Below are 12,389 nucleotides of genomic sequence, written 5' to 3'. Positions count from 1 at the left end.
ATTTCTCAGTTTATAGTTCTGAGATTTGTTAGCGATAGTGTGCTGCCCTGCTGACATTAATATCTTCAAGTGTGTACACGCTGCGTGATATTTTGTTAACGATAGGCATGATAACTATATCGTTATGTTATATAGTGCGTATTTTTAAATGTCTACACTCTGTATCCTTAATGATGCGCGCTCCTTCAGGCCGTTAATGGACCCCCCCCCCCTCGTTGTCTCTACATGCAACTCATTGTTGACTATATCGTCAATGACTGTATATTAAGCAGGGGGCCAGGAGATGTTCCTAAACCATATCATCAATGATATTGTTCAGTGTGTAAGCACAATATAGTTTGCCCAGTAGTTCAAGGGAAATCACTGATGGTATCGTTCGTAAACAATATCGTCTAGTGCAGGGGTGGCCAAACCTGTCATCAAGATCTACCAACGGTGCATGTTTTCCAGGCAACCCGTGGATCTATAGTAGGAATGTATGCAGCAGGTTTTAACATGTGACAGTTAGTAATGACTACAGCTGTGCACCAGCTAGGTGACCTGGGAAACGTGGACCGTTGGTAGATCTCGAGGACCTTTTTGGCCACCCCTGGTCTAGTGTACCCAGCTTTAGACTTCAATTCATATTATGGTTTTTAAATACAGTGGTAGAACAGGAGAGGTATCAGGACTAATAGGGCCGGATGTATTAAGCCTGGAGAAGTGATAAAGTGGAAGGCAATGACACAGCGGCCAATCAGCTCCTACTAATATTTTTCAAACCCAGCCTGTAACTAGGCCAGGGTTGCCGACCCTCCCGAAATTTCCGGGAGTCTCCCGAAAATCGGGGCTCCCTCCCGGCCCCCCGGAAGGGTGGGCAACCCTCCCGGATTCAGGGGGGACCCCCGCTGTCCCCCGGATCGCGGCATTAAAATGCCGCGATCCTCGGGTCTCAGAGGAGGGGGCGGAGCTAAAATGACACAATCGCGTAATTTTAGCCCCGCCCCCTCCACGGAGATCACTGAATTTGCCGATTTACCAGCATGGGGGCGGGGCTTAGTGATGTCACGCTTAAGCCCCGCCCCCTGAGCGGCTACTGAATCTCTCCTCTCCGGGCTTCTCCCGGAGAGGAGAATGAGAAAGTCGGCAACCCTGAACTAGGCAGTTATGATCTGATTGGCTGCTGCATTATCCATGGCCATTTTAGCACCAGGCTTACCATTTCTGCCCCATAGTACCAACCAGTCAGCTCCTACCTGCCATGTTACAGACTGCTGTAGAATGACAGTGGTAAATTTAGTAAGATGGGCGTTCTATTGACGATGGGATGTTGTCCATAGCAACCAATTCCGATCATAATTCTTAAATATTTAACGTGATCTGGCCAAATTTACAACAAAAATGTTAAAAAAAATATTGCATTTGATCCTGTGATAATCACAGGGCTCAGATGCAAATTGATAGCTTCTGCACAGCTTTCTCTGCATCTGAGAAAGCTGTGCGCGGATGGGGTCACGGGGCTAAAGGAAATTTGTAAAAAATAGGTGCATTTGTATCCAGAAATACACTTATTTTTGACATTTACTATCCCGAAAATATGGCAATTCGTATTCGTATTGATAGCACATCAATACGAATATGAATTGCCGTATTTTCAGGATAGTAAATATCAAAAATAAGTGTATTTCTGGATACAAATACACCTATTTTTTTACAAATTTCCTTTAGTAAATTTCCCCCACAGTGTCACTCCTGCTGCACTGTGACCCCTGGTGCAGTAAAGCGATGCTGCAAAGCGGCAGGTCACTTTCCTGCACTGGGGATTACAGGAGAAGGAAGCCGCAGGGGGAAATCAGCGGAGAGGGGGCCGCGGTTCGCGGGTGGGGGGGTATGTTTTCATGATGAGGAGGGGTGTGCTGGTGATGGCGGCACATGTGCAGTACAGTGCAGGGATATTTTTTGAGAAAAATATGATGATGGTGCTGCGGAGACCCATCGCACGGACAGAGTTTTATCGCAAGCTCTGTCCCTGCGTGATTAATAAATCCATGCAATGTATTCAATCATTGCAGGGGTCCTCAAACTATTTTGCTCTGGGACCCCATCAGACAATAAAAATGACCCAAGCAAGTCACCACAGAATGGTCGCGAAACCCGTGGTCTTAAACCTCACATGTATGGGAGCATTGTGGTGGCACAAAATGATGCAAGCATGTGAGGGAACAGCAGGGTTGCCTACCTGACCCTCTCCTACAGGGAGACAATGCTCTGTTCCTGTACTTCCCTGGTAATGTATGATGTTTTCCCTGACCCAGTTTATTGTCACACACTGGCTGAATAGGTCTTATGACTATATGACTGGTCAGGACATGACGCTCATCTGATGTAACACCTGGGACATGAATGTACTCTTCCTTTTCCCAGACAGGAGAATATGCTACAGATGAGGAGGATGAAGACGTCGGGCCGGTCATCCCCGGGAGAGAAATGGCGATAGAAGTGTTTGATCTTCCAGAAGGGGATGAGATGTTTTCTTCTGATCTGGATGCAACGAAACTGGCTCACAAATTTAAGGAGGTAATGCCGACATTATATTATTTTTTTACTCATCCGTAGATGCTGTGTGTCATTGGCTTATTCCGGTACCCCGGACATTATCATGTCATAACGACAATTTGAACCTGTCGAACTAAAGCACTGTCTACATGTTGACATTTAACCATGTCGACATTTTCTGCCTGATACATGCCAATCATGTGGTTGATACTAACTGTGGATTCCTGAACCCATCTAGCACAGCCTATATATTTAAAGATATATCGATACTAGGGATGCCAATCCTGGGAAATATTTTCAATTCTGGGATTGAAAAATGCGAGTGGGTCGCAGAACGGCAGGGGTGCTTCGCAGTGTGACCTCTGACATCAGTTCACACTCGCACAGCCGCAGAGCAGCGCGCCGGGGTCAGGAGCAGCCGGGCAGCATCTGAGCTGGTCTCTCAGCACTGCCCGGCATTAGATTTGCGCACGCGCAGGCCAATCCCTGAATCCCACCGATCCCGGGATTTGCCACCCTAATCGGTACATCGTGCTGTATGTAAAGGGCGACCCACGACCACCCATACACCCAATGAACAAGGTGGCGGTAATTGACAGGTCAAGTGGGCGGGGCCATATAAATGCCACCCAGTTGTGAGGTCAGTCATGACTGAAGAGGAAGTCTGTATGCAGAGCACACTGTTATCTGTCTGCAGATACATCTATAGGAGTGTACCCAGCTTATATCTCCCACACTGATGTTCATACTTTAGTAACATATCTACTGCAATCAGACACTAATGAATTGAGCTACCTGGTAAAACATTTCCCAGTCAGTTTTTAAAAGGGGAAGTCACCCGTTTTGCTTCTTCGTTTTTCCTTGCATCCTTTTTAAAATGACCTTTCCATTCTCCCTGTAGAATGTTGGGCACTGGAATACTACCTCCAAGCCTGCCATGCCATATGGCCCCCATACAGATCATTAGCATTGGCATGCATTAACGCAGCCTCTTTAAGTGGACGGAGTGATCCTTTGTTACTATACACTGCAGTGTAACTTGTTATAGCATTGTGTTATTGTATCATTACATTTTTTATTGTATTCTGCTTTAGACCTTTATTACAGCCAACTACTATAGCTGATGTACAGCGCTTGTCATTTCTGGCTGCATTTACAAAGAGTTTCCCCCCATCCCTGTTCATGGCTGCAAATGCGTTTGCAGCCATGCACACGGGGAAATCCATTTGCAATCGCTCACCATCGAATAGATTTATCCCGGTATGCAGCCACAGATTTAGTCTAGGCTTATTCGGCACTGCGATGGCTGTGGGGAGAAGGAGGCCATTGCTGACGTCAGCAGCCCTCCGTCCAAATGGCAGGGCAATGCCGGCGTGCCCTCCACAAGCGGCCACCGGCTGTCAATTACCTTGCAAACAGCCAGCAATTGTTTGGGGATGGTAACCGGATGTTTTCTCTTATTGTCCTGGAAATCCGAGGTGCGCCCAGGCATCTGGAGGAAGGGCGTGTGACGTCAGCTCCGGCCTTGGTCAGGCTGATTTAATCGCAGCTGCTGAGTTAAAGTCCTGGGCTATACACAGACTGCACACACTGGGGAAGTCATTTGATGGTGTGTGAGCTGCAGTGCCGAGTACACAGTGGAGGGGAGAATTTCTAGGCACATATACAGGTGCTGGATCCCCCCCCCCCCCCCCCCGGGATCCCCAATTCTGGGTGCGTTGGGCGGCACAGGTGCCTGGTCATCAGCAGAAACCATTATGCACTATTAAGCCCTGCCCTCCTGTGAAACTATCCAATAGGAGTCATGGGGGTGGTCTTAACAGTGTATAACAGTTTATGCCATGCTTCGAATGTTGGCAAAATGCCCTTGGCGGTCTAATGGTGACTTACCTGGTACAGCAGCGCCAGTGGTGCCTTCTGAGCCCTGTGGTGACATCAGGGTGTATTCTGTTGGGTCCTGTATCCTGATTCCAGTGGTCAGTATTGCTCATTTTAGCCCTAACCTCCCCTCCCTTTGCCTGTCTCTAACCCTTTAATGCAGGGATGGGGAACCTTCGTACCTCCAGCTGTTGTGGAACTACACATCCCAGCATTCCCTGCAACAGTTGTAGCATCTCCACATAGCAAAACTGTAACAAGGCATGCTGGGATGTGTAGTTCCACAGCAGCTGGGGGGGGGGCGAAGGTTCCCCTTCCCTGCTTTAATGGTACGTGCATTTTACATGTTGGCATTCTTAACATGTCAACATTCTGCCTTAGCTGACGTGGAGATATCGACAACGTAAATGCCAACAATTGAAACCAGAACCCCTTATAAACATTACGATTCAGGCCATCTAAACGGCTTCCTTATTTTGAAAGAAAATAAAGCTTAAGCTGCCCATACACGGTCCGTTTAACGCAGGGCTGGGCAACACCGGCCCTCCAGATGTTAGTGAACTACACATCCCAGGATGCTTTGCATTAGTTTTGCTATGTGGCCATGCTGAAACTGATGCAAGGCATGCTGGGATGTGTAGTTCATCAACATCTGGAGGGCCGGTGTTGCCCAGCCCTGGTTTAACGGATCCGTTTGGGACTTAAACAGCACACATTGGATCGCATCCCTAGTGCATGCAGTGTGCATGCACTGCGATCCGATACGATGTGTACCTAGTACAAAAAGTATGTGCAGTTATACTTTTGAGCACATACTTTTTGTACCGCACTATGTGATGCGCGGGAGCGCGCATCGCATAGTACAGAACGGATGCCGGCGATCGGCTCAGTGTATGGGCAGCATAAGACTGTCAAATATCATATTAAATAAACAAATATTGCGGATACATATTCTAAACTGAATTTGTTATTCAATTGTTGGCTATTTTCTAGGGTTGCACCGGTTCTGGAATGTTGGGCCTCTCTTTGGAACAGAGATAGGGGCCCATTTATCAACAAATTTTACAGTAGCTATTTAAAACTTGTGTTCCAGCCAATCAGCTCCCAACTGTCGGGTGTTAAAACTACACTTGCGAGCTGATTGGCTGGAGGATCATTTATCATACGCAATTAAGTAGCTAAAACTAATAAATGGGGCCCATAGTATAATAAAATAGTATTTATTCAATACCAACCTTGATGAACCCCCAGCAGGCCGTGTTGTATGATTTAATTAATAATGCATCATTATACATAAAGGTCAGTTAATGTTTTTCTGGGTCAGTCATTATCCCACCTGTTTGCACAGACAGAAATCCTGAAAACATGTTCTGGTTACTTGAGGACTGGCGTTAAAAAACAATGGGTTAGACGATGTATCAAACCTTTCGCAGGATACTGATATACCGTTACTCAGGGCAGGATGCAAATCAATTATGTGCTGCGTCTTTGGCCTCGGACGATCTGAAAACACAGTAAAGGGGTGTACACACGGAGCAAATTTGTGCTATTTTCTAAGCAATCTGACTAGATTGCTTAGAAAGTAAGCACAGATCTCTCTGTGTGTATGCTCCGAGAGATTAAATATCTCTTGCTAACTAAGTCAGTGCATGCAGTCCCAATCTAGTCAAATTGCTTAGCAAATGACTGCAAATCTGTCTGTGTGTACAGAATGAGAGATACTGATCGCAATCTCTCATTCTGAACCACTACCTGGCCTTTTTTTGCTTAAGCAAAATTGCTTTAAAAAATTGCTTAGCAAAATTGCTTAGCACAAATCTCTGTGTGTGTATGTGCTGTCCATGGGAGATCTTGACACCAGAAAAATTGCTTTGCAAAATTGCTTAGCACAGATCTCTACGTGTGTATGCCCCTTAACATCCATTCGCAGGCCGACCATCAAAAGATGTGATGCGTGCACGCATACAAAAGTGACTTTCAAGTCACTTACATACAGTATGCGTGCATGCTGGGAATGAAATGGGCGGGCAGCTGCCCACCCCCGCACCCACGTCATGGCCTCATTAGCATAGGAACACCCAGCGTTCTTATGGGAACGCCCATGAAATGCTGAGCGTTCCCATATGCTAATGGAGCCGGCCGCCGCCCCGCGTCCCTCTCCGCCTCCCACCCGCTGTCCTAGGTGCATGCACCTGGCGAACAGAATGTTCGCCATGGGGGCACACACCCTGTCTATGCACATGCACAGAAATGCTCAAGCGCACAGCGCCACCATCGGTCCCCGTACGAACGCATTCTGGTTGCCCATGTTTCCCCGAACGCACAAACCCCTCCATATCTGTGCTTAGGGGGAAAGAACTTAACTTAAATTCAGGTGGCAAAATTGCGGCATTTCATACAAAAGGTGCCGAGCACTGAGCGCAGTAACAACCTGCAGCGAACGCAGAGACGGAGCAGCGGGGGAATCACTGTTAAGCTTTCCTGGAGAGGCTTCCGAAAATGATAGCGGCATCTCATCAGCAGGGAGGCGTACAACACATGGCGTCACTGTCCCCCCTCCGCTAGATGTCACATAGAAAAGATTTCTGGATCCACTGAAAGGTACTGTAGATTATCCATAAAACCAAATGCGTGCTGTTCCCAAGTATTGTTAAATTGAAAAGTACATATAAATACTATAATTATCAAGTTCCCTCGTATGAATGACTATGCTTCTTTCTATAAAAACACAGCGGAGCACATGGACGAGAATAGCTGGCAATGATAATAGCACACCGACAAAGAAGACTTATTAGGGGACTGTTAGGTCTGAGCTGAAGTTGGTTTACGTTCCCGAGTCCCATTCATTATGCCGCTGTAACAGTCTGTAGTGTTATTTGCACAGCGGGCTTGTTCTTTATACATTACCACCTACACAGAGTACTAAACCAAACCTACTGTTCCAGAAGATCATGTTGCCCTAAATAAAAGCTATTTATAAGAAGAGACTGCCCTCCTATGAAAGAACATTATGTAACAATTATAATTAGGTAAATGTTCCCATAATGATATATATTAGGCGGCAAGTTAACCCGTATATCAGAGCGTATGTATTACTGAGCTAAGTAGGTAACACTGAGCTTGCCATCTATCTAATGCACGTTCTGTTTCCACTTCTACTAAGTTGGAGGTTGGTGCTTCTCTATCTTACATCACTCTGGGGTAGGGCAGAAACCAGAGGCTTCATTCAAATTCGGCCAGACCCTGTACCCACCATGCGAAGTACCGGTCATTTGCGAATTCGCATAGGAGCGCAATGTTTTTCATCTCTGTAATCGCATTTCTGCGCATGGGAATATTCTGTGCGCGAGCAACCGGATGTCGGCTGCTCGCCTTGTCCTCCCACAGGACACACGCAAATCTAAGACACCTGAGAGTATCTTAGAGACTTAGGCCCTTATTCTGATCGGTGCGGCCGGATCCGAATATGCGGCCAGGACCGTGCATGCGAAACCCCGCCTTCCATACGGATCGCCAACTCCGTCCGTACGCGGTAAGAAGCTGGCCGAACGGACCGCAAGTGTATTTTACACGGAATACGCCTCCTCCATCTAAGGGAACCTCCCCCATCATTCGATGGTCGCAGACCATCGAATCCAGGACCGAGTGCTCCACCAGCTCCCGCAACCTCAGACCACACAGACATTTTTCCGTGCAAAAGCAAGGATCTGGGCGGGCAGCTGACATCCGGCGATGTCGTATGTACACCCCCTACACGTGCGTCACGGCCGCATTACCATACGTACGCCCAGCGTTTGCATGGGAACGCTCATGAAACGCGGGGCGTGTGCATATGGTAATGAGCCCAAATAGCCCTTCACGCCCCTCTCCACCCCATGTTCGGAGTGTTCACATATCATGCGGGATTTGGCCGTACGCCCCACTCGCACATGCGCAGAGACGTCTCTGCATATGCGCAGACACAAAACATCGGCGGCCCGAATGCACGCGGATATTTCCGCACCGACCAGAATAAGGGCCTTAGAGAGGTGCCCAGTCAGGTCCTTACCATAGTCACGCTGCATGTGTCTCCTGTGCCCACTGAGGCAGCCTCACCAGGCATGGAGCCAACATGTGTTGGCCAACTTTCTCCAAGGGTTCTGCAACCTCCTCCCACCAGCACTGAAGCCGGAAGCACCCTCGTATTATTCTCTACAGTCATCCCTGTAACTAGGCTGAGGGTAGGTATAACACGATGGGCAGGGTCGGTTTGTGTCATTCATACTGGCCTAGTTAATGTTGCTCAAAGCTAGGAATAATGGGGGCTATGCAGGCCTGATCGCACGGCTGCATGCATAGAATGTGGCTCTTAGTACGCATGCGCAAAGGCTGCCCTGCAAATAAATCCAGCTACTTTTTTTTATCGCTGGCCGCAAGCAAGTCGATTGACTGACACCAATGTTCGCGGGTTGTAACTGGCCATTTTCTGGGAGTGTCGGGGAAACCACAGACTTGCCCAGCATTTGTGTGATGTCAGCTCCGCCCCCGATCAGCCTGTTTCTACCGCAGCTGCCGAGTAAGTCCTGGGCTACGCACAAATCATTCGGTGGTGAACGTCTTGCGTATGGATTTTCTGTGTCATTTTCACTAGCCATTAGCAGCTCAGCAATCAGGTCTGAATAACCCCCTAAATTCCCACATGCATCGTCGTTCTGGGGTCAGTTTGTGGGTCCTGGGCGGTGGAAGCTCCTGAAGCTTCAGTGCCAGCGATAGAATCTCCACCACTCCTGGGTGGCAGCACTATCAGAGTTGTGTCAGTATGTAGCCACCTCCAGGCATGCTTGGCCAACTCCCCTTGATTGTCAGGTGCATCTGCAACCCATACTCTAGCAGGCCCTTAAGCCCCCCTAATTGAATATTCCTTCCTGAACCCAAGGTTTGGCTAACTCCGACCAAGATTTACATCCCTAGCTTGTTCTAATTCTAGAGGTTCTAGAGGTTCATCTCAGGGTAAAGAGGATGCTTTAGTAAAATCAGACCTGGATCTGTCCTCAGTGACAGGAGTTGATGCAGCTGATGTACAGGGCACAGAAGCTGTACTCCAGATGCTAAAAGTCTCTGACGCTGGGTCCCCAGAGTCTCAAACTGTCTGTTGACAAGTGGAAGCAAGAACAGCCCGTTCCATTTCCTTTCCCTTCTCAGTTGGAGGATTTACTGTTGACAGCATAGATGCGCCTGAATCGTAAACTCCAGAGGTCAAGCCACTTGCAGACAGATTCGTGTGGGGAAATCTCATCTTAATGGATCTCTCCATTTCCAAAAAGACTACAATCCCGGCGGATGTATTTCAATCTCATATGAATCTTCTGTTGAGTCAATCTACGTAGATGTGGTAGTGTCTATTATGCCCACTTTAGTTTTGGACAGGGTAAACAAGATGGACCGAAAATTGGGTAAATCATCTTATGGATGAACTTTTACTCTGGTACTCCTTGGGCTGATCTCCTTACTCTGGTTGAGCACATTAAGGAGGCCACAACTTATTTGGGGGGGAGGCTGATATAGATGCAGGCCTAGCCCACTTCAAAGTTTCCCCTTCACAGGGCACAATTACTGCGGACATGGCAGACAAACGCCACAGGAGACAAGAAACAAACCATTAACATTGCATCTATTCTATATCAGGTTCTATCAGACCTGGTGTGCACTATCAATACTATAATTGCCTCTGACCACAGTGAGACATCCAAATATGAAAGAGAGGAGTCCCCTCTTTCTAATGGTGCAGCCCCTTTAACAGCGTCTATTTGGTAATCATGTGATCACCAGAAAAAGTTGTTAAACTTATCTGGTGATTTTTCAACAGATTTGCTGAGGTTCTTGATATGGTGATCTATAAACCAGATCTTCCCCATATCTGCCCTTATTCTGATTGAGTCGGACGGCTGCGTGTTTGGTCGGACGGCCAATGTATTGTGTTTGCGCATGTGCAGAGGCGTTTCTGCGCATGTGCGAACGCCGCGCACGTCCGAACACAGCGTGAATTCCATGCAAAAATTAATCGGTCGGAACCATCCGAGCAGGGTGGTGGAGAGGGGCGTGAAGGACTGTTTGGGCTCATTACCATATGCGTACACCCTGCGTTTCATGGGCGTTCCCATGAAAACGCTGGGCGTACGTATGGTAATCTGGCCGTGACGCACGTGTGGGGGGCGGACAGCTGACATAGCCGGATGCCAGCTGCCCAACCATATCCCTGCTTTCACACAGAAAAATGTCTGAGTGGTCTGGAGCACTCTGTGCTACCTGACCGCTCGGTCCACCATTCGATGGTCGTCGACCATCGGAGAATGGGGGAAGTTCCCACAGATGGGGGGAGGTGTTCACATGAAACATCCACTCACGGTCCATTCGTTCCGTACGGTAGGCGGGGCTAAGATCACTCGGTGGCCGTCCGAAAGTACGCATCCGTCCCAAGTCAACTAGAATAAGGGCCAATAGGTGAAATAAAAAGGGGTCACCTCATTAAATGTGGGTGGTCTCATAGGTTAAAATGTCAGGCGTAAAAATGATTCTCTCCCCCTGATGTTATATCATTATTATCAAATGCAGATTATTATTTTTTTATAACCTATACAGTGGTTCCCAAACTGTGCAACCTTTTCATACCCCCACTATCCACGTCGGTGTGGAGTTGATTTTAGATAGTGTGGCGAGCACATCGAGGCGAGCGGACACATAATCAATGTGAAGTAATCCGCGTCCCCTCGCGGGGCTTGCTGCGCTCACCGCGCTTCGGGCTCGGTGGCTCACTGCTTTCGCCACACTATATAAAATCAACTCCACGCCGACGTGGATACTGGCGGTATGAAAAGGTCGGAGGACGCGTACCGCCGCACTTCGGGGGCTCGCTGCGCTCGCCACGCTTCGGGTTGGCGTTGATAGTGGGGGTGGCATTAACAATGGTGGGGGGGGGGGGGGGGATTTTACATACTAATCAGCCATCAGGGTGGCTGTACAATTAAAAATCGGGTCTGTGGGTGCATTTAACATAGGAATCAGGCATTAGGGTGCCTGTACAATTAGAAATTGGGTCGCATCGCATGCGATGCGACCGATTTTTGGTCGTACAATGCCCTACGATGGAAATCTTGGGCGCCCAGATAATACACAAGTACCATTGAGTGTAATTGAATTCTGGCCATCGTCTTCTCACCTATTACATAGGGTACAAATATTGGCTAGTACATCAAAAAACAGTGATATGGATGTTGGAATTTGGCAAGTGCCCTTGCAACCAATGAGGTAAAGAATGCAATGTTCGGGTAGTCTACAGTATATACTGGCCAATACACTAAGTGTTGTAGCACGGAGTCACTTGTTTTGACCATTTCAAGCAAAATGCCAGGCTTCACTTTCATTATGTAATATTATTACTATGTATGATATTTCTTAACGGTGACATTGAGGGCCAAATGTAACAGCCCGCAATTTGCCTGAGCTGGCGCCATTCTGGTAAGTTTCCGATAAGATGTTCCTTGGACTTAAAGCAGTCATTAGGTTAAAGGCAAAACCAACCTGCTATTCCCTTTAAATTTATTAATTTTATAAATTAAATGACTATGGGGGGAATTCAAAAGGGTGTTCGCCTCAGGCTCTACAATTCAATAAAAATTGAATTGGATCGATTCAATTACAGACCTTTTTTCTTGCCTCGTAAATTAACTCTTAACGAGCATTAACACGAAATCAGGTAATTTATCGGGGATTTATTTTTGAGACGCAAACCCCAAAAATGCCCATAATTGCAGCCTACCTTCAGGGCTAATTGAATCACCCTGGGTATTAAGTTAGGGCACAGTAAATTACCACAGCTGTTTGTATTCCCCCTATATTGCCACAATCATGTCAGCTCCAACAAATGACTGGCTGTGGCCCTGAAGCTGGGTACACACCTACAGATTACTGTATGTGGGATATTCAATCCCGGGTCACGA

General features: G+C 47.5%; 1 protein-coding gene across 4 annotated transcripts in view; it reads left to right on the top strand.

The window, feature by feature from the left end:
* PPP1R9A (protein phosphatase 1 regulatory subunit 9A) overlaps window positions 1-12,389 on the top strand; it is a 176,966-nt gene that overhangs the window by 123,300 nt on the left and 41,277 nt on the right. For all 4 annotated transcript variants that reach the window (XM_083189433.1, XM_083189432.1, XM_083189434.1 and 1 more), the window contains exon 7: window positions 2,404-2,556. In XM_083189433.1, coding sequence (XP_083045559.1) covers window positions 2,404-2,556 — 153 coding nt within the window. The remainder of the gene's footprint in view (window positions 1-2,403; window positions 2,557-12,389) is intronic.

The sequence above is a fragment of the Crinia signifera genome, chromosome 5 (genome assembly GCF_055691185.1).
Source record: "Crinia signifera chromosome 5, ASM5569118v1, whole genome shotgun sequence".
Taxonomy (NCBI): domain Eukaryota; kingdom Metazoa; phylum Chordata; class Amphibia; order Anura; family Myobatrachidae; genus Crinia; species Crinia signifera.
Note: the sequence above shows the minus strand (reverse complement) of the source record. Positions and strands in the feature narration are given on the sequence as shown.